Source organism: Pyrgilauda ruficollis, unplaced genomic scaffold (genome assembly GCF_017590135.1).
Source record: "Pyrgilauda ruficollis isolate IOZ18807 unplaced genomic scaffold, ASM1759013v1 scaffold149, whole genome shotgun sequence".
NCBI classification, from domain to species: Eukaryota; Metazoa; Chordata; class Aves; order Passeriformes; family Passeridae; genus Pyrgilauda; species Pyrgilauda ruficollis.
This window is the reverse complement of record NW_024513543.1, coordinates 371,809-393,080: the sequence shown is the minus strand read 5'-3', so window position 1 is coordinate 393,080 and position 21,272 is coordinate 371,809. Positions and strand designations below refer to the sequence as shown.

Here is a 21,272-nt window from a genome sequence, read left to right as displayed (position 1 = left end):
TCCACTTCTAGAAAGGGGTGGGAAGGGTTTATTTTTTGCTTTTTTGATTATTATTATTATTAATGGATTTTGCTCTGATGCAGCCCACAGAATGGGGTGTCCGGGGGTGGGAAAGGGACACTCAGGGTGGGGATGGGACACTCAGGGACAGGAATGGAACATCTAGGGACAGGAATGGGATGCTCAGAGGTGGGAATGGGACATCCAGGGACAGGAATGGGACATCCAGGAGTGGGAAGGGGACATCCAGGGATGGGAATGGGGTGTCCAGGGGTGGGGATGGGACATCCAGGGACAGGAGTGGAACATCAAGGGACAGGAATGGGACACTCAGGGACAGGAATGGGATGCTCAGAGGTGGGGATGGGACATCCAGGGTTGGGAATGGGACATCAGGGATGGGATGGGACACTCAGGGGTGGGAAAGGGACACTCAGGGATGGGAATGGGGTGTCCAGGGGTGGGAAAGGGACACTCAGGGACAGGAATGGGACACTCAGGAGTGGGAATGGGACATCCAGGGACAGGAATGGAATATCCAGGGACAGTAATGGGACATCCAGGGGTGGGGATGGGACATCCAGGGGTGGAATGGGACACTCAGGAGTGGGGAATGGGACACTCAGGGACAGGATTTGGAGGATTTGGACACTCAGGGGTGGGATGGGACCTGTCCATCAGTGGCAGCCGCAGGATTTCACCACCATGTTCCGATGCTGACAGGAATGAGACACTCAAGAGTGGGAATGGGACATCAAGGGCTGGGAATGGGACACGCAGGGATGGGATTTGGAGGATTTGGACACTCGGGGGTGGGATGGGACCTGTCCATCAGTGGCAGCCGCAGGATTTCACCACCATGTTCCGATGCTTTTTGAGGATGACGTTGTTGTTGCTGTCGTAGTAGAGGACAGAGGTGGCACTGAGCTTGGTGGGGGCACAGCACGCCTTGGGCACGGCCTCAGGCTTCATCAGGTGGACCTGGGGGATGGATGGAGCCCGTCAGTGCCAGCAAACGTGGCTCCAAGCAACAAACCAACCAAAAAAACCCTGGGTGAATGGGGGGATTATTTCCATCTTTTTGCAAAAATATTTATTCTAAACTCCAGGCAGTCCCTGCTGTGGTTTATATTGGATCAGGGCTCATGGCACTGCATGGGCCAGGCAGACCCTTCATTAATTTGGGATTTCAGGGCCCTTTTTCTCACAAAAACAGACAAATGACTAAAAAAAAAAAAAACATAAATCAGCACAGCACGGGTCAGGCTCCGGTGTGGGCGGGGGGCGCTGGGCGTTGTTCCAACAGAGATTCTCCACCCCAAACTTCCATCCTAAAGTCCACAACACCTCTGTGACCAGGACCCCACTCTTGGATGGCTTTTCCCTGCTGGGGACAGGCGTTATCCCGGTGTTTTCCTGCAGGGCAGGAGCCGGAGGAGGCTGGCAGGACACAGGAGCCCTGCTGGCTGCCCCGACATGTGCGATTCATTTACAGCAGGGGCAGCCGAGCTCTCCCAGCTCGGAAGTCCGGTGTTTTTGCTGTCCAACCCTGCTATTTGCAGCTCAGGCTGGGGCTGGCATGGCTCCACAGCCGCCTTTGCCCTGGCTCTTCCCAGAAGGGCCGGATCCAGGTGATTCACATCCTGCCCCAACGGCTCCGTTTTGGGAACAGAGCTGGGTTTGGGGGTGATGGGTGGGTGTAGAGGGGGGAAAAAAGAGCCCCTCGCTGCCACTGCCAGGATGGTTCCCAGCCCCTGGATGGGCCCTGGAAGTTTTAATGTCAAAATTAAACCCAGCCAGGCGACACCTTCAAAGGCTGGGCCGAGGGCTCGGCGCTCCCTGTAATTAACCGCGAGCACCGGAGCCGGGGTGGCTCTGCCATTGGGAAACCAAACACTCACAGGGCAGGAAATTCCAGAAATTAAAGCGCTGCCTGGGATGTGGGGTGGGTTTGGGAAAAAAAACAAACCCAAGGCATTAAAGCTTTCTTGCTCGGAATATGCTGAGCCCAAGGTTTGGGTGCCGGGGCTGTGGATAAAACCCTGGGAAGCAGCTGGAGAGGAGGATGCAGGGATGGCACAGAGCCTTTTTTGGGGGGCTCTGGTGTGCCCTGGGCTTGTCCCTGCTGCCCGGCTCGCTGCCAGGGGAGAGGGATCATCAATCTGCCAGAAATCATCAGTTTTGCCCCAGCTGCTGTGGAACTGGAGCAGGATGGTGTCAGTCAGAAAACCAAGAGGTGAGGGAGCTCTGGGGTGACAAAATCCCGCTGATGCAGCCTTCTGGTTGAGGATGAGGGGCAGAGCTTCGTGCCCTCACCCTGGGTCTCTCCATGAATGCCTTGAAATTCCATATTGGAATTGAGCCTGTGGTGGGGGCCAGCCTGTGAGCATCCATCCAGATGTGCAAGCACCCACCCAGATGTGCAAGCACCCACCCAGACAAGCAAGCACTCACCCAGATGTGCATTCACCCACCCAGATGAGCATGAGACCCCCCAGATGTGCATTCACCTATCCAGATGTGCATTCACCCACCCAGATGTGCATTCACCCACGCAGACATGCAAGCACTCACCCAGATGTGCATTCACCTATCCAGATGTGCATGCACCCATCCAGATGTGCAAGCACCCACCCAGATGTGCACTCACCCACCCAGATGTGCACTCACCCACTCATTCTTTATTTCAACCAGGAGCCCAACTGCACCCTCCCAGCTGAGCACCCTCAAGCCCAGCCAGGCTCATCCCAAAATCCCAGCTGTTCCTCAGCACCTGCCGGGCTCTGGGTGCTCCCCAGGAGCCTGGATGTCCCCCCAGGGCTGCCCTGCTGGGCTGCACTGACCAGGGACTGCAGGATGGCGTGGTTGGTGGCGTTCATGCAGGAGTCCAGTGGGAATGCACACTCCCCCTCGCAGTAGTAGGCTGAGTATCCCTGTGGAGCAATCACCCAGTCCTGGAAAAAAAAGAAAAAAAGGGATTACATCGAGGGCTTCACCCTTCTGTGCCCCCTCATCCATTCCCCACCTGCATAAACAGCTCAGCAAGGGTTTATTTTGGTTTTTTTGGATCAGCCAGGAGTTGTTCAGGGTCGCTGGTGAGGTTTGGGGTTGTGGCAGTTCGTGTTTGCCTTCCCAGCTCCTGGGATGGTTCCATGGGCAGGAGAATCCAGCCTGGGAGGGAGCCCAGGGCGGGGGAATGGAATGATAGGGGGGTGTTTTTTGTCATTTACTTCTCCCAGCAGACAAGTACCAGCCAGCCAAGGTCCTGGAAGCTGACGTAGAGCTCGTGGCGCCGGCAGACCTGCCGCCCATCCGTGGCATGGACATCATCTGTGGGAAAAGGGGACAGGGAATTCAGCCCTGGAATTCCCCCTCAGAGGTGGGATACAGCCCCTGGGGTTGGGATTGACCCAGGAGAACCAAAGGAGAGGAGCCTTTGTTGCTGCATTAAGGGAAAAGCAGCTCCAGACTGGCCTGGAATTGGAATTGGAATTGATATTCCAATATTGGGATGAAGGAATTCAGCCTTGGAAGAGCTAAACCCCAGCTGTGCTCGCTTTGAGGGTTTCCCAAACTCAGGCCTTCCTGTTCCCCTCCTGCCTGAACTTTCTGGAGCTGTGACACCTTCCCAGGGCTCCAAAGCCAAGGGCAATGAGGCAAAAATTCCAATATTCAGTAATCCTGACACGCTCACAAAACACCATTTCCTTGAGGGCATCCAACCCAAACCCTCTCTGCACCTCCCAAACTGCAGAAACCTCCAATCCTAAAACCTCAGAACTTTTTGCTCCGTTTCCCTTGGGCCCAAAAAAAAAAAAAATTGGGATTTCAAGTGCTCCATTTCCCTTGGGCCCAAAAAAAAATTTGAGATTTCAAGGTGCTGACGAGCAGAGAGCCTCGTGTTTTCCGCAGGGAGATCCCTCCTCCCGCAGAAAACACCTTACCAAAAATTCCTGGGAGCTTGTTCGGGTGGGGGAGGTCGTTGGATTTTTTGGGCTGTCGCCTCCTCGGGGCTTTGGCTGCTCGTGTGACACGGGAGGGGCTGGGGCTGGCCCGGAAAAATGTCACCATGAAGGGCTGCTTGGAGCGGGGTCCCCGGCGCCCCAGGAGCCCAGCTGAGCCTGGATCCACGCTGTGCCCTGCAGGGACAGGACCATTTTTGGGGATTTTCAATCCCTGTCCCCATTGACCTTGTTTCCATCCCCATTCCCATCTTCTTCATTCCCTTACCCATTCACATTTTCATTCCCACTCCCATCATCCCCATCCCCTCCATCCTCACCTTCATTCCCATCATTTTCACTTCTATGCACATTCCCTTCCCATGTCCTTCATCCCCACACCCATCACCTTCATCCTCATCCCCATTCCTATCCCCATTCCCTTCCCCTCTCATTCACCCCCACACCCTTTCCCTTCCCATCACCTTCATCCTCATCCCCATTGCCATCATCTTCATTCCTATCCCCATTCCCTTCCCATCTCCTTCACTCCCACCCTCACCACCTTCATCCTCACCCCCATTGCCATCATCTTCATTCCTATCCCCATTTCCTTCCCCTCTCCTTCATCCTCACACCCTTTCCCATGTCCATCACCTTCATCCTCACTCCTACTCCCATCCTCTTCATTCCCTTCCCATCTCCTTCTTCCCCACCACCATCACCTTCATCCTCACCCCCATTCCCTTCCCCTCTCCTTCATCCCCACACCCTTTCCCATCCCTTCACCTTCATCCTCATCCCCACCACCTTCATCCTCACCCCCATCCCCATCCTCTTCATTCCCTTCCCCTCTCCTTCATCCCCACACCCTTTCCCATCCCTTCACCTTCATCCTCACCCCAATCACCTTCATCCTCAGCCCCATTCCCATCATCTTCATTCTTATCCCCATTCCCTTCCCCTCTCCTTCATCCCCACACCCTTTCCCTTACCCATTACCTTCATCCTCACCCCCACCACCTTCATCCTCACCCCCATTCCCACCATCTTCATTCCTATCCCCATTCCCTTCCCATCTTCTTCATTCCCATCCCCACCACTCTTCATTCCCTTCCCTTCTCCTTCATCCCCACACCCTTTCCCACCCCATTACCTTCATCCTCACCCCCATCCCCATCCCCATCACCCCATCCCCATCACCCCACACCGTTTTCTCCACGCCACCCCTGCTCCCACCCTCCTCATCCTCATTCCCAGCCCCTGACCTGTTGGGATGCTGCCCAGCCACCTCGTAGATGCTGACGTGGAGGCTGCTGTTGGCGTGCCTGGCGACACCCCGGGATTTGTAGATGCGGAACTCGGCGGCCGTCACGGCCTCTCCCGCCGGCACCTGGGTCAGGTCGAACCTGAACTCCTTCCAGTAGGGCTTGGGTGACAACAGATCCCGGTCCTGCTCCACTGAGGAGGGAAAAAAAGCACTCAGGGATGGCTGAGCCAAGCCTGGAACCTCCCCGCTGAGCCCCACCAAGTGGATTTTGGGGATAAACTCGCTGTTCTGGGCTGCTAGCCCTTGGTTGGATGTTCCCGTCTCCTGAGGGTTTGGATTCAGATCATCCTCCCCTGTTTTTGCAGTTTATTTTGCTGTAGACCCACCAGCTTCCCCTCCCAGCCTTCTTCATTATTAATTAAAATTAAAATAAATTAAAATTAAAATCAATTAAAATGAAAAGCACAAGCGCTGGCTGTGGGAGGAGCACAGAGAATGTGACAGGCTTTAGGGGCTGCTTCATCAAAAGGGGAAAAACACGTTCAAAATTTTGAGATTTTGGGGCTCAGCAGGACCATCTGGAGCAGGAATTGGGGTTTTCCAAACTTTTCTTGCAGCAGACAAGCCCAGGGCTCATCACTGGATATCACAGCTCCACAAGTAAAGATTTGTCCACAAGCAAAAATTTAGCCACAAATAAAAATTTTTATCCTGTGTGTTTCTGGGGAGCTGGGGGGGATTATCAGGTCACTGCTCTGTAAAAAATCCCCTCCCTTTTTCCTGAAAACACCTTATTTCTCCACCACACTGGGACAGGAAAAATCTGATTTTATTTTGTTCGTCCATAAAGAATAAACCTCCCTTTCTCTATGGTAATGCAGCCCCCACAGTTCTGCTAATGTGCAATCATTTGCTTCAAATTGTTCTTTAAAAACACCCCAATCTTCCTGATCTGAGCATAATTAAAGTTTATGATTAAATATGATTCAATGTGACTAAAGCTTCTCCTGCTTCAGGCGCAAAAGCAACGTAACCTGGCGCTTACTTTTAAAACTAAACCAAATCATTAACTAAACAAAAAAAATAAACAGCTTAAATGCATTTTAAAACCGATTCCAGGGGGGAAATATTCCAAATTTAACCCACCATAAGCTTGCCATTCCCATTTACACGGAGGGAGCAGCACATCCCTCCAAACCCAACACGGAGATTTTACTTACCCACAAATTCTTTTCCTTCTTATTTTTTCCTCTTTTTTTTCCCCCTTTTTTTTTTTTTTTTTTTTTTTTTTTTCAAATCCCACATTCCCTCCAGCTCCTGGCCTGACCACAAGCTGTGTTCTAAAAAGAGCCCGGGGCGGATGCGGAGAGCGCTTCCTGCCCTGCCAGGGTGGCTGCCAGCTGGGCAGGAGGATGCTCTGGGGACCTGACCCAACCCCTCAGGGGGGGACACAGAGCCCCCCAAACCCTCCGCAGTCCCTCAGCCTCTTCCCTCTTTGCCATTCCTTCCACCATCCCATCGTGGGGTGGTTTTGTTCTCGTGGGTTGTTGGCGCTGCCAAAGCTGCCGAGGCCTCGTGGCGCTGGCAAAAAAATCCTTAAATTCCCCCCAAAATATGAGCAGAGGAGTCACCTCGGGGTTTTAGCACTGATAAGCCCCCAGTGGGTGTCCCCTGGTCGGTCCCCTTGGGTGTTTTTGGTCACTTGGGTGACCCCTTTGCTCCAAAATTTTTGCCTGCAGCTGGATCCTCACCCAGGGATGGGCAGAAGGATTTTTTTGGTCAGAGCCAAGGAAGCCACAGAGACCCCACACCTGATAAAAAAAAAGCCAAAAAGGTGATTTTTATCCCTAGAGAAGAGTGAAAGCCTCTGCTAAAAATTTTTAATGAAAATTTCCTGTTGCTGTGGAGGTGATGGAGGGGTCTGGGGGTGAAGGCAGAGGAGGGGATTTGGTGGGAGGGGAGCCCAGGGACACCTTGGCAGCAGTAGAAATGCAAAAATTAGCTGAGCTGCAATTAGCTGAGCTCCTTGATGAACCTAAGCTGGATTTATCTGTGTTTGGGATGAAATTCTGGGAGGAATCCCTGAATTCTCTGCTTCTTCAGGGAGGAAAAAAGTGAACCCCTTTGGAGGGGGAGGACTGAGGGAGAAGCTTCCCCTTCTGTGTCACAACTGCTGCACAAAGAGCAGCTTGGAGAGGGCTCAACACTCCCCTGTTTGCTGCTAAAATCAAAATGTTTGTAAAATGAGAGCCCTGCAGTGGCCCCTGAGCAGCCAGCAGAGCTGTGGGTGCTCAGATGCTGCTGGGGGTGTGCTGGGGGTGCCCCCCCGGGGGGCTTTGGGGAGCCCAGGGTGCCTGGGAACCTGCCCCTGCTTGGGGTTGACTCAGCCACACCACCAACCCTCAATTAAATGTGGGTGGATTCTCCGGATTGCAGAGGAGAGGCAGGAAAAAAGCCCAACCCAAGCGCTTTGCTCTCCTTTCCCCCCTCCTTTGGCAGCTGCTGCACCTTCCCCCAAAGCTGAGTGTGCTCCATCACCCCCAAAAATAACATTAAAATTATTATAAACCAATATAAACAGCCTTGGGGGCCGTTCCCCTGGCAGGGGATGCCCAGCTCCATCTCAGCTGAGCCTCCTGGTGTCTCCCATTCCCTGAGCATTCCCAGACCTCTTCCCAGATCCCACCCTTCCTCCTGCTCCCCAGGTTATTCTTAGCTGCACGTTTTTCCTTGTGCACTTTCTGGGCTTCTATAAAACTGTGCATCAGTCGTAATTACCGGGCCTGGCTGCTCCCAGTGGGTCCCCATGATCATTTCAGACACCAAATTAAAAGGAAATGCCAGGATATTCGACCACATCAAGTGCTCTGGATCCTAAAATAGGTTTAAAGGAGATGCAGGGAAGATGTTGTCCTTCAAGCAGGAAAAAATAAGCTCTGGAAGGTTTCTGAAGTGGGGAGGGATTTAGGAGTTATCCCAGCACATCCAGACTCCCAGTTTGCCTCCTCCATCCTCCTGGGATGAGCTCTAGGAGCTCTGGACACCCCCAGCCCAGCTGGGACACAGCCTTGGCCCCTGCCCTACACACATCCAGCTGGAGCACTGTGTCCCAGGTGGATCCCAGGATTTTTTGGGGAAGCTTTCCCCATTAAAACACACACGGAGGGTCCATGGAGAGCGCTGACACCTCGGCACAGCTCAAACGGCTGCGAAACGGAGCCAGGGGTGGGAAAATCCTGAGCCAGCTGCTGACAGCAGCTGGATTTCAGTGGTAATTGTGTGGGATGAGGGCAGTGGGTGATGAACTTCCACAGTGTGGAGTGGAGCAGCTCTTCCCAACTCCTAAAATTCAATTAAAGAGGCTGCTCTGAGCTCCCACCCCACATTTAGGGTTCCCTGAAGTGCCCGGGGTGCTGTGGCTGGTTTTGCCAAGGTGTCCTGTGTTCCTCTCCAGGGTTTTTGTTCATCCCTGGATTTTCCAGGAAGATGTTTGGGCACAGCCTCATCCCAAGCAGCCACGGGGGAGTCCAGCCAAGGAATCACAGGCTGCTTTGGGTTGGGAGGAACTTAAAGATCATCTAATTCCCACCCCTTGCCATGGGACACCTACCAATAATGATGGATGCCAGCAGGGAAAGGGGGATGTGAGTGCTGGGGGGGCTCAGGAATGCTGTGAGCCCTCACCCCCTTCCCCTTCCACATCTCCCTGCTCCACAATCACACCCTGCCCGTATCCATGACTCACAGCTGAGGAGAAATCCCAAAGCCCATCCTCACATCCTCACCCTGGGCTCAAAAACCCAACATCCCGCCCAGCTGCTGCAGCCAGGGCACAGGAACAGCCCAGGGAAGGCTTCACCCCCTCCAGGAGGAGCAGGAGGGGTGGGATGGGCAGATCCATGGTCCCCAAAAGCAGCTGGGGCTGTCCCTGTCCCCCAGAGTTGGTGCTCCAGGGATGTTTGTCTCTCCCCATTCCCAGGAACAAGGAGCGCCCTGCTCCAGCCCTGCTCGCAGAGGGACGGCTCCAAAAAGGTCCAAGTGCCCAACTTTGCATGTCCCATCAGGATAATTGTGCAGCTAATTATGTATGCAAATGAGAGCTGGCCTTCTCCCACAAAAAAAAACAAAACAAAAAAAAAAAAAAAAACCAAAAAAAACAAACCTCCTTATTTAATTAACATGAAGGGGCTGACGAAGCCGCAGAAATCAAAGCCATTCAAATTGAAGGCTGGAGCTGTGCTCCCCAAACTCTCCTGGCTACTCTGGGAGCACTGGGAAGGGGAGCAGTGCCTGCACCCCTGTGCCAGCAGTGACACCTCCCAAAGGCTCCCTGAACATCCCACCGTGGCTGCCACCACACCTGACTCCTTTAAAGCCCATTTTGGGGCTTGGGTGTTGTCCCAAGCGCTGAGGGGATTTGGTGCTTCAGCTTTTGTCTCCACCACAGGATGCTGAACTGCACCCCAGTTCTCTCAGGATTTTGGAGGGGAGCTGGGTGCCTGCACCTGTGGGCACCCCAAGCACCTGGGTCTGTGCCAGGGAGACTCCTCACAGCCACACGTGGTACAGGGGGAGTAGGAATGAGTGGGAGACACCTCTACAGCCCCTGCCTCGCCTAAACCTCCTCCCAAGGGTGCAGATCCCCCTCCCACCTCCAATCTCCAAGGAGGGATTCTCCCCTTCCTCAGAGGTTTTGGGGGATTTTCTGCTTGGGGCAACAAACATCCCTAAAAGCAACGAGCAGGGACAGGGAAAAGCTCCATGTCCGAGCTCCCGGTGTGCAAATCCCCCTGGGTTCAGCCACCCCAGTGCCTGCCCCGGCAGAGGATTCATCCCATCCCGAGTGTTCGCGGCCCCGCTGGCGCTGGGATCAGCTCTGCTGCTGCTCCAGCGGCTGCCTGGAAATCCGAAGGATGCTGGAGCCTGGTAACCAGCTGGACGGGATTCCAGCAATAATTAACAGCCTCGAGGATTTTATTTGGAGCCGTGATGCAGTGTCCCATCGAGGGTCACCCTGCTGCTGGCACCAGAGCTGCTGTCCCGCCTGTCCCGAGCCCCGTTCGCTGCCCGCCTTGTGCCCGCTGAGTCGGGGAGAGCCTCCCTCAGCTCCCCCTTCTCCATTTCCTCTTTTTAAACGGATTTGGGATTCATCCCGGCCACTTTCACCGCACCCCCGTGTCCCTCACCGCCACCGTGTCCCTCACCGCCGCTCCCCCCGTTACTGAGCTCAGCTTTGGGCAAAAAAGTTCCTTATCTGAGCAAGGACTGAGAAACCACCCCGAGGGATGCTCGGAGCTGTCGGTACCACGGTCACGGACCAGGAGCTGGGGTTGCGGTCGGCTCAGCCCCGTGCCCATTCCCCCCGGTGTCCCCTCGGTGCCTTGCTTTGGTCCCCCCGGTCCCTCCGTGGGCCGCGGTCCCCCCCCGGTCCTGCCAAAGCCGCCGGGATCCTGCCCGCACATCCCGGTATCCCCTCCCGGGACCCCCGCGGTGCGCTCCGGTGCCGTCCGCACATCCCGGTATCCCCTCCCGGTACCCCCGGCGAGCCCCGGTGTGCTCCGATCGCCCCGATCCTGCCAAAGCAGCCGGGATCCTGCCCGCACATCCCGGTGCCTCCCGGTGCGCTCCGGTCCTCCCGGTGCCCCGCACATCCCGGTACCCCCCGGTACCCCCCGGTGCGCTCCGGTCCTCCCGGTGCCCCGCACATCCCGGTGACCCACGGTGCCTCCCGGTTCTCCCGGTGCTCCCAGTGCCCCGCACATCCCGGTGCCCCCCGGTCCTCCCGGTGCCCCGCAGCCGTTCTCACCCATGTTAACGAGGCTGACCACGGTGTCCGCTCGGCTCACGACGCTGCCGGGCGGGGGGCTCTGCGTGCTGAGCCCGGTGAGCACCGGCCGCGACACCGCCGCTTCCTCGCCCTCCTCCTCCTCCTCCTCCTCGCCGGCCACGGCGTGGTACAGATCGAGCATGAAGAGCGGCGCGGCGGCGGCGGGGGCGCGGGTCGGGGCGCGGGGCCGGGGCCGGCCGGGCAGCCCCAGCACGGCCAGGATCTCCCGCTGCACGTCCCGCCGCTCGCCGCCGCTCAGCCGCCGCTGCGGGACCCCGGCGGCGTGGAGCCGGCGGCGGAGGACGCTGCCGCTGCCCAGCTGCCACAGCACGGCCGCCACCCAAAGCAGCGCCACGGCTCCACGCCGCCCCCAGCCCGGCCCCATGGCACCGCCGGGACCCCCCGCCCGCCCGCCCGGTGCGGCACCGGGCACCGGCACGGCCCCGGCTCCGGCACCGGCACCGGACCGCCCCGGCGGGGCGAGGGAAAGGGACGGTCCCTCCAGCGGCACCGCCCCGGCCCTCCCCGCCCGGTGGCTCCGGGGTACGGGGAGCATCGCTGGGCATGAGAAGGGGTAGGAAGTCAAAGCTGTGGAGATGTAAATTCATGGGAATCCATCCCTGGGGATGGTTGTCCTCGTGGGCACCCAAAGCTGTGGAGATGTAAATTCATGGGAATCCATCCCTGGGGATGGTTGTCCTCGTGGGCACCCAAAGCCGTGGGTTCCCAGCCTCACCCACACCCAAAACCGTGGCACCCATCCCTAGGGATGCTCCTGCTCCTGTGGGTGCACAAATGCATGGAGATCCATTCCTAGGGATGCTCATTCCATGGGCACTCACTTCTAAAGAGGATCCCCCTTGTGGGAAACCAAACCCAGAGGCACCCAAATCCACGAACATCCACACGTGGGGACTCTGACCCTTGTGGGAAACCAAACCCAGAGGCACCCAAATCCATGAACATCCACACCTGGGGATTCTGACCCTTGTGGGAAACCAAACCCAGGGGTACCCAAATCCATGAACATCCACACCTAGGGACTCTGACCCTTGTGGGAAACCAAATCCAGGGGCACCCACCCTCACTGGCACCCAAATCCATGAACTTCCACATGTGGGGACACTGACCCACCTGGGCATCCACTCCCAAGGCCACCCAAACTCTTGGACACCCCTTTGCATCCCTTCCCCTCACAGGCACCCAATTCCCCACTCCACTGAGCACCTCACCAGCCCCACCCTGGACCACATAATTTTGGGGCTGAGTGTAAATTTGGGCCCTGCTCCATCCCACAAAAAAACCTGGGTGCAAACACCCCCTGACTTCCACAGCCACTGCCTTCCCACGCGGGATAACCAGCTCCAGCTCATCCTTACAAAGCTAACACTGGGGAATAAAGCAGGAGGCAAGATTGTTTATTACCGCAAGCAATTTTAATACAAAAATGTGTCTGGTTCTTTTAAACAATTCATTGGTAGAGCTTCAGTTTTGCCTCAATTTGAAACCAATTGAGAGAATCACACAGCAACACGGTCAGAGCCGGAGAGGAACAATATTTAATAAATACAGGAGCTGTGCAGAGCCCTCGCCCCCGGCCCGTCTCCTGGTCACTTGGTCAGTTGGATTTTATTACAAAGAAAAAGGAGCGTACAAAAGCGAGACAGGACTTGCAGCGAGTGTGCTGGTGAGACTCGTTTCAAGGACAAGCAACTGTGCGTGTAAGTCCAGATTTCTCCTAGGAGCAGAGTTCACATCAATCTCAGCCTGGCTGGAAGTGGAATGACCAGTTAAATAATAAATAGGAAACAAAGAGATGCAGATAAAACAGTGATTGTGTAAGGAACGCCTCGGGGCGGGCTGGTTAAGCCATCAATCCAGAAGAATCCTTGATTGTGGAGGGCCCACCACCTCTAAGGGATGCATCCCAGTGATCCAGAGCTGCAATCCTCTGGTGTGAAAACCCCTCCTCAAACCCCTCCCCAAACCCTTCACCCTCGGTTTGTTCTTTAAAAACAAAGTTGTCAGGACAGTATTTTCAAGACAGCAAAATTGTCACGGCCTTTGCTGTAGTGTGTGCAAATTTTATTAAAGTCAAACTCCGCTTTCTTCAGATAAAACCACATAGCTTTAAAAAAAAATGGAAACATAAGCCCCAAGTCCCCTCACCTCATGTTTCTCTGGTTGAGGTATCTGTGATTTACAAAAAGAGAGTTCCTTGAACACTGCAGGATTCAGGTCTTTGCTTTTAAATATAATTTACCTTGCTGAGACAGCAAGTTAAGTTTATAAAGATGCATTTAGGAAACAATCCTAAAAGATAAAGCAGGTTCACACCCTGCACCGCGCAGAAATCCTATTTATATTTTAGTTTTTCTTTACACTTTCACATCTTGACCTTTTTTTTTTTTGCTTCCTTTTTTTTTTTTTTTAAATCTTTTTTTTGATTTTTTTTTTCTTTCTCTCCACATTTCAGTTTTCCAGGCCCCTCTCTAAACAGGGGTCACCGAGAGGCAATTTTTTTTTTATCTACATAAATATTCACATGAAAATAGTAACTTACAAAAAAGAAAAAAAAAAAAACCCAAAAAACCAAAACAAACAAACAAACAAAAAAAAACCCAAATAAGGCAGCTTCATAACACAATTTTTCTTTTACACTTTTAACAATATAGTTTCTCCCATTTAGAATAAATATACATCCAATGTACGGAGCAGGGTTAAAAACTGGACACAGGTCGGGTGCTTTTTTTTTTTTTGTTTTTTTTTTTTGTCATCGTTGCCATTTGTTGTCGTTTCCTAGTTTTTCCTTCCTCTCTCCCAGCAAGGTACAGTATTATCTCTTAGGGCCTGGAGTTTTTGGGGTGGCAGCGGGCGTTTTCTTGGACATGGTGGGGATTTTGGAGGGTTTGGCGGCGGCGCCGCGGCGCGAGCTCTGCCCGCCGGCCGCGCTGCTCTCCGAGGTGTCCGAGCAGGCCGACTGTGTCTCCAGCAGGTCGAAGTCCGAGGCGTCGCTGCCCCGCCGGCTGCTGGCCCGGCTCCCCGTGCGGCTCCCGGCGCGGCTCGTGGGACGGCTGGCGGCTTTCTTGGGGTCTGCAAGGAGGGCCCGCAGAGCCGTGAGAAGGGAGGTGTGCTCCTCCCGCTGCCCTAAGGTCTGCTCCTCCAGATGCACTAAGGTCTGCTCCTCCTGATGCCCTAAATTTTGTTCCTCCTGATGCCCTAAGGTTTGCTCCTCCCGATGCTCTAAGGTTTGTTTCTCCCGATGCCCTAAAGTCTGCTCCTCCCGATGCCCTAAATTTTGCTCCTCCCAATCCTCTAAGGTTTGTTCCTCCCAATGCCCTATTTCCTCCTGATGCCCCAAGGTTTGTTCCTTCTGATGCCCTCAGGTTTGCTCCTCCCGATGCTCTAAAGTCTGCTCCTCCCGATGCCCTAAGGTTTGTTCCTCCTGATGCACTAAGATTTGTTCTTCCTGATCCCTTGTTCCTCCTCATGCCTTAAGTTCTGCTCCTCCTGATGCCCTTCGTTCCTCCTGATGCCCTAAGTTTTGTTCCTTCTGATGCCCTAAGGTTTGTTTCTCCCGATGCCCTTTGTTCCTCCTGATGCCTTAAGTTTTGCTCTTCCTGAAGCACTAAGATTTGCTCCTCCTCATGCCCTCAGGTTTGTTCCTCCCAATGTCCTTTTTCCTCCTGATGCCCTCAGGTTTGCTCCTCCTGATGCCCTTTTTTGTATCTCCTGATGCCCTAAGTTTTGTTTCTCCTGATGCCCTAAGTTTTAGCATTTATTTTTTCCAGATTCTGTACAGTGTTAGTGTGTAACCCTGAACTCCATACAAAGTGTTAACAGTTCAGTCCCACAAACAATCCTTTTCCAGCCCAGAACCAAGGACACCGCTGCAGCTTCAGCCCAAAAAGTGCAAACAACAGGGAATGGAGGAGAGCAAACTGGGAGGGTGGGACTGCATCACCTGGAGCTGGAATTGGACAATTAACCCCAATATGGAAATGGACCAAAACTCATAAAAGTGTGAAACTCATGACTCAGGGTCCATCTTGGGTGGAACCATGGCTGGGTTCCTGTGCTGCCCAAGGTGTATCCATTAAAGTCATTTTAACAAATCCCTATTTTATTCCTTTAACTCTGTCCAGTCTCTGTCCCAGGGAGCCTCTCCAGGCATATTTCCCCCATCCCCAGATCAACAACAAAATCCCCAACCCCTCTGTGGGTGCTTCACCAGCACCCCTGAGATGGGAGCTTCAACATCAGCCTTGGTTCCTCCCCAAATTTCAGCAATTCCTTGGAGTGCAGAGCCGTGCCAGCATCTCCTCCCTTGCTTCCCATCCCTGAAATATTCTGTATTTGAATAATGGGGGCAGTTTTTCCATCTTTTCCCTTCGCTCACCTGCCCGAGTGGTTTTGGCACCTGTTGAGACGGGTGAGGAGCTGTTACTGGTGTCCCCAGCCAGCGAGGTCCGGCTGGAGTGGAAGGTGGGGCGCTTCAGCTTGCTGCCAGCCGAGGGGGTCACCTTGGGAGGAAGCACACACAGGACATCCTTCAGCTGTCACCTGCACTGTGACGGGCCCAGGTCAGCAAAAAGGTGGGCATTTAAGGAACCCCCCACATCTCAATGGTCAGGGGAAGGCACAAGCTGCTGTTGCAGTGGTTTATAAAACAAGGGAAAAGGCCAAATGTTGAAAATTTGGAGGGGAATGGCAGTTTGTGAGCTGCAGGCTGATGAAAGGGAATTTGTTGGGAAAAAAGAAAATTCTGAGGAAAGCTGTTGAGGGACAGCATCAGCCGGGCTTGAAACCTCCACAAAGGGAATGTAGAATATGGAAAAACAAGGATTTTAGCATCCAAGCAGCTCAGGAGCATTTTGGAAGGTCAAGTCCAACTCAGGATCTCGAGTAACACAACTCATTGTAGGCAGGGACACCCTGGTGCTGATGTCCACACCAGTCCCAGTGACCAGAGGCAGCCAAATTGGAAAAGTGATGGACAGGGACACAAAGCACAGCAGCTCAGCTCTGGCTGCATCCTGAAACTGTGCCTTTTCCCAACCTTTGAGATGTTGGAAGTGCAGCTGGTGTGGGCTAAAGCAGCACAACAGGCAACTCTGCTCCCTCTGCTGCTGCAGAAAGCCAAGGGGAAGGTGCCAGCAGGGCGAGGGCACCTGGATCCAGCTGGAAAAGGCAGCTCCAGTTCCAGTTCACCATCCAAAGCTCTGGGTTCGGGGCAGAGCTGCAGGAAAGTTTCTGCCTGTGGTGTCCCCAGCCCTGGGGGTTTTAGGGGTGTTGCATTCCTGGAGAGGTGGACACAGATCCCAGAGGGCATTTCCCACAGCTGGAGGGGTTTTCCTGTGATTTTGTGATATTTGGGAACCTCAGAAATGTTGGGATGTGATGAAACTGGAGCTGCAGGGAGAGAGGGGCAGCTGAGGGAATCAAAATCCATTAAGACGCGATTTTCGGGTACCACTGTCATCACCAGAGATTTCGATTCTCATCCTCGATCCTATCTTAAAATAGGCAGCAAGCATCAATTTGGGGGCAACTGGGGATGCGCTCCTGACCTCCTGGTGAATCAAATTAATCCATTTTCCACATGGAAGCTGAGCAAGACACAGTTACCTCACCAGCACAGCAAACCACCGGGATCTACCCAGCGCTTCTCATCACCCACTCGCAAGGGCAGGAAAAGTCCACGAGGAGGCTGAAAACTTTAGGGAAACCAAAGCCTCAGCCCAAATTCATCCTCCTGGGAGCATCAAGGCGGTGGCTGGACACACCAGACGTGCTTCAACACGGTGATAAACACAAGCTCTCCATAAAACTGAGGCGGTGTGCTTACGGTGCATGCGCTGCAGCTGATTTTTCAAGTCTCAACTCGGCTGCTGGATTTCAATTTTTGGGAAGCCAAACGCGGCCCCTTTCCAATAAAGCTCGGAAAATTAATACATTTTTCAAAGCACAAGAGGATTAACACGGTTTGGAAGCAGGTGAGGGTGAATTGAAAGTGTCGTGCTTCGCTCTGAAGCCGATATTTAAATTTTAATCCGAGTTGGAGACTCATGAAAAACGCCAACAGTCGGAGCGTTAGCGGAGCTACAAGCGCTGCTCTACCACGAGGAAAGCGTTAAGAGCAGGCAGGGGAGTGGGATGACTCCGTGCCAGGGGCACTCCAGCCTGGCAGCAGCTCCTGGGGGCTGGCAGACCATACTCTACCTCGGCGCTCGGGAGCTGGAAGTCGGAATAATCGATTCCCCTCAGGGGGGTGCCCGCTTTACTGTTTATCAACCAGGGTTTGTCATAACATCGAGAGAAGTGATGTGGAGTCTGTGAAATGGAAAAGCCAAGGAAGGGGGGGAGAGGTGGGATGAGTGGTAAAAAAAAAAATAAAAAAAGAGAAATGGGAGAGCATCTGGAAAACGGGGGGGAAACGGCACTAAAACGGAGCGAGAACCAAACGGGAACTACATAAATTAAAACAAAGGGAAAAAACCCAAAAGGCGATGAAATAATGGCATGGTGGGGAAGGAGAGATGAGGGGTGATGGCTTCCTCCTGACACCACAGCCCTCAGGCAGCAGGAGCCTTCAGCTGCACGGCGATCCACAGGGATCCAAGTGTGGGCTGGAAACCTGGCAACCTGTCCTGCACATCCCACCCGCATCCCACCCACCAAGGAGCACCTTCTGCAGCCCTCCTCAATCCCCCAAGCCCGAACCTTCCTCCTCCCTACACCTGCAGCTCCTCACGTGGGTTTTGGAGACCACCAGTTCCTAAAGGGAAGGAACATCCCCCCGCAGTGCCCACCTTGGCTCCGCTGGCGGGGGTGGCTGGAGAGGAGGGCATGGAGGCGCAGCTGTGGTTGCTCTGGCTGGCGCTGGAGCTGGAGCGGGTCGGGGAGGCTGCTCGGGACGAGGGTTTGGATCTGCGGCCCCGCGAGCGGAACGGGGTCATTCCCTGCGAGGCTCCTTCCGGCAGGATGAACTTCTCCCGCAGCTCCAGGTTGGTCCGGCCTCGTGCTGGAAGGGGAGAGAGGAGAACTCAGCTCTGGAGGGAGACAACATCCTCACGCAGGGCTCAGGAGGCTCCAGGGATGGGAGCAGCTTCTTTGGGCATCTCCCCACGCCCGTCTCAGAGCAGAAATGTCACAGATGTATTTTAGGAAAAATCCTTTTGTCGGGATCTTTTCTGCTGGGAAGCTGGGAAGCTTCAGCTTCTCCAGGTTTTGCTGCTTTGGAATGTGATTTGGAGGATTGTTTAGCCAGCATGTGAAATTGTTTTTACTTGATGACCAGTGACAGCCACCTGTGTCGGGGCTGTGAGCAGTCGCAAGATTTTATGATCATTCCTTTGCTTTTCTTTTCCAGCTTTCTGATGGATCCTTTCTTTCTATTCTTTTTAGTATAGTTTTAGTATATAATTTTAATATCATATAATATAATATAATAAATCAGCCTTCTGACACATGGAGTCAAGATTCTCATCTCTTCCCTCATCTGGGACCCTCGAACACGACCCTACAGCAAGGCTGCCCTGGTTCTCCTTCTCTGCCTTAAAACCACCTCCTGCCATGGATCAGCTCTTTGAGAAACTGGCTGATTAAAAGCTGCCCCAGGGCCAGGAATTCACACGGGATGCTCTGCTCCTCTCTTGTGGAAAAGCATCCTGGTGGCCTTTAAACACACCATGTCACAACAGCAGCCACTGTGATCTTTAACGTGGCTTAGAAATAGCAAAAGCAGCTTTGAAGGGTTGAGATTCTTGAGAATCTGAGAGAGATTCTGCTCTCTCACAGCTCTGGGCAGCTCTCTATGCATTTTTTGGGGAGAAAGGAGGGAAAACCACCCTCCCAACTTTTCCAACCAGCCACTGAAAACCAACTTTTCAAAAACTTTCATCCAAACGCCTCAAAGAGCTGGAGGGTCTCCCTTTGACAAGCAAGGAGCAACCAAGCAGGGAGAAGGTCTGTGGGCTTCTGCTGACGTGTGCCAGAGTGCTTCATGCTCAGGGGTGTTCAAACAGAGAGCGAGGGCATGCACTGAGCCTTACAGAACACTGGAGGAATTCCGGGGCTGACGGATTACGGACCAGAAAAGCCAAGAAAGCAATTGCAGGAGGGAAGCACCACGCTGAGATAAGCAAGGGCTAGAAACAACCTCGATGTCACAGCGCTGCAAAACATCTGCTGCAAAGCGTGAAGGGCGGAGGAGGAGCAGGAAAACCCCGAGGGCTCTCCCCGGAGCTCGCTGTAAATCATGCTGCTTTCAGCAACAGCCGTCGGGCAGCCGGAGCACGGAATGCAGCAGCTTGAACAAGACACAGCCGAAGCAATTAACATCCCAGAGACCCCAGGGAAACATGGAGCACTCTCCAAAACATGCTCCAGTCCTGGCCAGCCCCTGGTTAATCTTGCTCTGTTCCCCTTGGGTATGGCTCTGGTCCAGCCCAGTGGCTCTGACCGGTGTCACACCTCAAGGTTTTGGGGAGGAGGTGACCCCAGCTGCGCTTGCTGAGGTCTTAAAACCAAAACACAACCCTTCCCTCTTTCCCTGGATAAACACTGCTAGGTTTGCTGCAGCATCACCAAATCTGGTGATTCCAAATTCTTGGTTTGCTTTGTTTCCTCCAGCTCCTGCCCACCTGGATAATGACCCACGCTGGTCACCCAGCCACAGCATCCAAACTCCCCTCTGTGAGTGGGAAGACTCTGATTGCATCAAGCCTTACCTCTGCACGGGTCATTCTTCACTAGAAACTCATCCAGGGCCATCCAGCCTCCACCCACACGGACCATGACCGTGCTCCTCAGGATACGGACCAGCCGCAGCTGCTGGGAATCGCCGAACTGTGGGGCAAGGAAAAGCTCAGGGAAAGGGCAACAACCAAGGGAACAAGGCTCCTTCCCTCCCCAGGCTGCACCAAAGGCTTTCATCCACCTATTCCACAGTTTAAAGGCTTCTCCAGACAGGTTCTTCTGGAATAAGTGAGGGGTAATCCCAATTGATGAGGAGTTTTCCTGCTTGGTTTGAAGATGATGCAACCAACCCAAATGCTTTCATTTTAAAGCTGGTTTTTTTTAGAGCAACAAAGGTAATTTTAGAATTTGGGCTTGGATGGGTTTTCTCAACCAGAATTCTAGTTTTTTTCCTCTTTTTTTTTTTTTGGTGAAGGAAAGAGAGGCTGGCAATGCCCTGACCCTCCTGGTGCAGCCCACGTGGGAAGGAGCCGGCTGATTCAGCAGGGCAAGCCCAGCCAGACACCTCTGATCACCAGCAAGTCTGAAACCCAGGGGTTCCCCTGAGCCTCAGGCTTGACCCCAGCAGCCACAAAGCCCAGTGAGGATGTTTGGGTGAGTGCAGAGTGATGGGAATCCAGGCAGGAATCCCCAGCAATGTTGATTAGTGATTGAGATGTTCATTAGTGGTTTGAAATGCCTGTGGAATCAAAAAAAGTGCACCCCAGATCAAAAGGATGTGCTTATAAAGCTCCCCTGAATCTCCTGGATACCCAAGGCCAGGCTCCTGGGTGTCTGCCAGACCTGGGAGGGACATGGAGAGCCTGGCTTGGATGTGGCAGCTCTGCATCCAGGTCTGCAGAGCACCTGCTGGGATGAGAAGACAGAAGAACCAGGTTTTGGAAGCAAGACCTTCTCCAGAATGATTAAAAAAAGGGGAAAAAAACCCCCAACCCAAACAGGAACATTTTCTGTGGGCGGAAATGCAAAAAATAAGAGATTTAATGAAAACAGAGAATGCAAAGTGACAGGGACGGGTCAGGGCAGGAGGTGACACCTCTGACCTGCAGGGATTTGGGACCTGGACCATTGGATCTCCCTGCTCAAGGGTCCTACCAAGCTGTCCTCGTCTCAGTTAAAGAGCTGCCACTGTGTTCCCAGGCAGGGAAAGGAGCAGAGAAGCTTTTTCCTTCTCTCCAGGCTCTACATGAGGTGTCCTTCAAGAGCCAACCCCAGGGACGAATCAATTCTCATTATTTTTCAGTTTTTGTTGAAGACATTTCTATAATCACTGCCTAAATTAAAGCCAGAACTCTCAGGAGTCATCCACTTCCAACACCCAAGTTTGTTTCATTTTGGGCATCTTTTGGGGCATCTTTTTGGGTGGGCACCATCACTGCATGTGAAAAATAAGCTTTTTTTTATCTGGGCAGGGGCAGTGGGGACATGAGAGGGACACAGGGTGCTCCAGCCCTGCTCGAAAGGAGGCTGGGCT

At 53.6% G+C, this 21,272-nt stretch overlaps 2 protein-coding genes across 12 annotated transcripts in view; both read right to left on the bottom strand.

The window, feature by feature from the left end:
- Positions 1–831: 831 nt before the first annotated feature.
- Positions 832–11,423, bottom strand: LOC121349946 (bone morphogenetic protein 8B-like). Its single transcript, XM_041460816.1, has 6 exons — positions 11,018–11,423; positions 5,181–5,402; positions 3,945–4,139; positions 3,251–3,330; positions 2,844–2,954; positions 832–981 (listed from the first exon to the last, which is right to left on the bottom strand). The coding sequence occupies exons 1-6, from the start codon at positions 11,421–11,423 to the stop codon at positions 832–834; spliced, it is 1,164 nt and encodes a 387-aa protein (XP_041316750.1).
- A 1,029-nt stretch (positions 11,424–12,452) lies between these two features.
- LOC121349953 (microtubule-actin cross-linking factor 1-like) overlaps positions 12,453–21,272 on the bottom strand; it is a 131,865-nt gene continuing 123,045 nt past the window's right edge. For 7 of the 11 annotated variants that reach the window (XM_041460832.1, XM_041460831.1, XM_041460833.1 and 4 more), the window contains 5 exons: positions 19,771–19,888; positions 17,851–18,062; positions 17,261–17,371; positions 15,438–15,561; positions 12,453–14,131 (listed from right to left, as the gene is read on the bottom strand). In XM_041460832.1, coding sequence (XP_041316766.1) covers positions 13,875–14,131; positions 15,438–15,561; positions 17,261–17,371; positions 17,851–18,062; positions 19,771–19,888 — 822 coding nt within the window. In that variant the 3' untranslated portion in view covers positions 12,453–13,874. The remainder of the gene's footprint in view (positions 14,132–15,437; positions 15,562–17,260; positions 17,372–17,850; positions 18,063–19,770; positions 19,889–21,272) is intronic. The other 4 variants (XM_041460835.1, XM_041460837.1, XM_041460830.1 and 1 more) reach the window with 1 other exon arrangement.

Excerpts from the sequence above, each read along its gene's own strand:
- LOC121349946 (XM_041460816.1), bottom strand. The coding sequence starts at position 11,423 with ATGGGGCCGGGCTGGGGGCGGCGTGGAGCCGTGGCGCTGCTTTGGGTG. Across the intron at positions 4,140-5,180 it reads TGGGAATGAGGATGAGGAGG|GGCACAGCGTGGATCCAGGC; the intron begins GTGGGAGCAGGG and ends CTGTCCCTGCAG. Across the intron at positions 2,955-3,250 it reads TCCAGGACCTTGGCTGGCTG|GACTGGGTGATTGCTCCACA; the intron begins GTACTTGTCTGC and ends TTTTTTTTCCAG.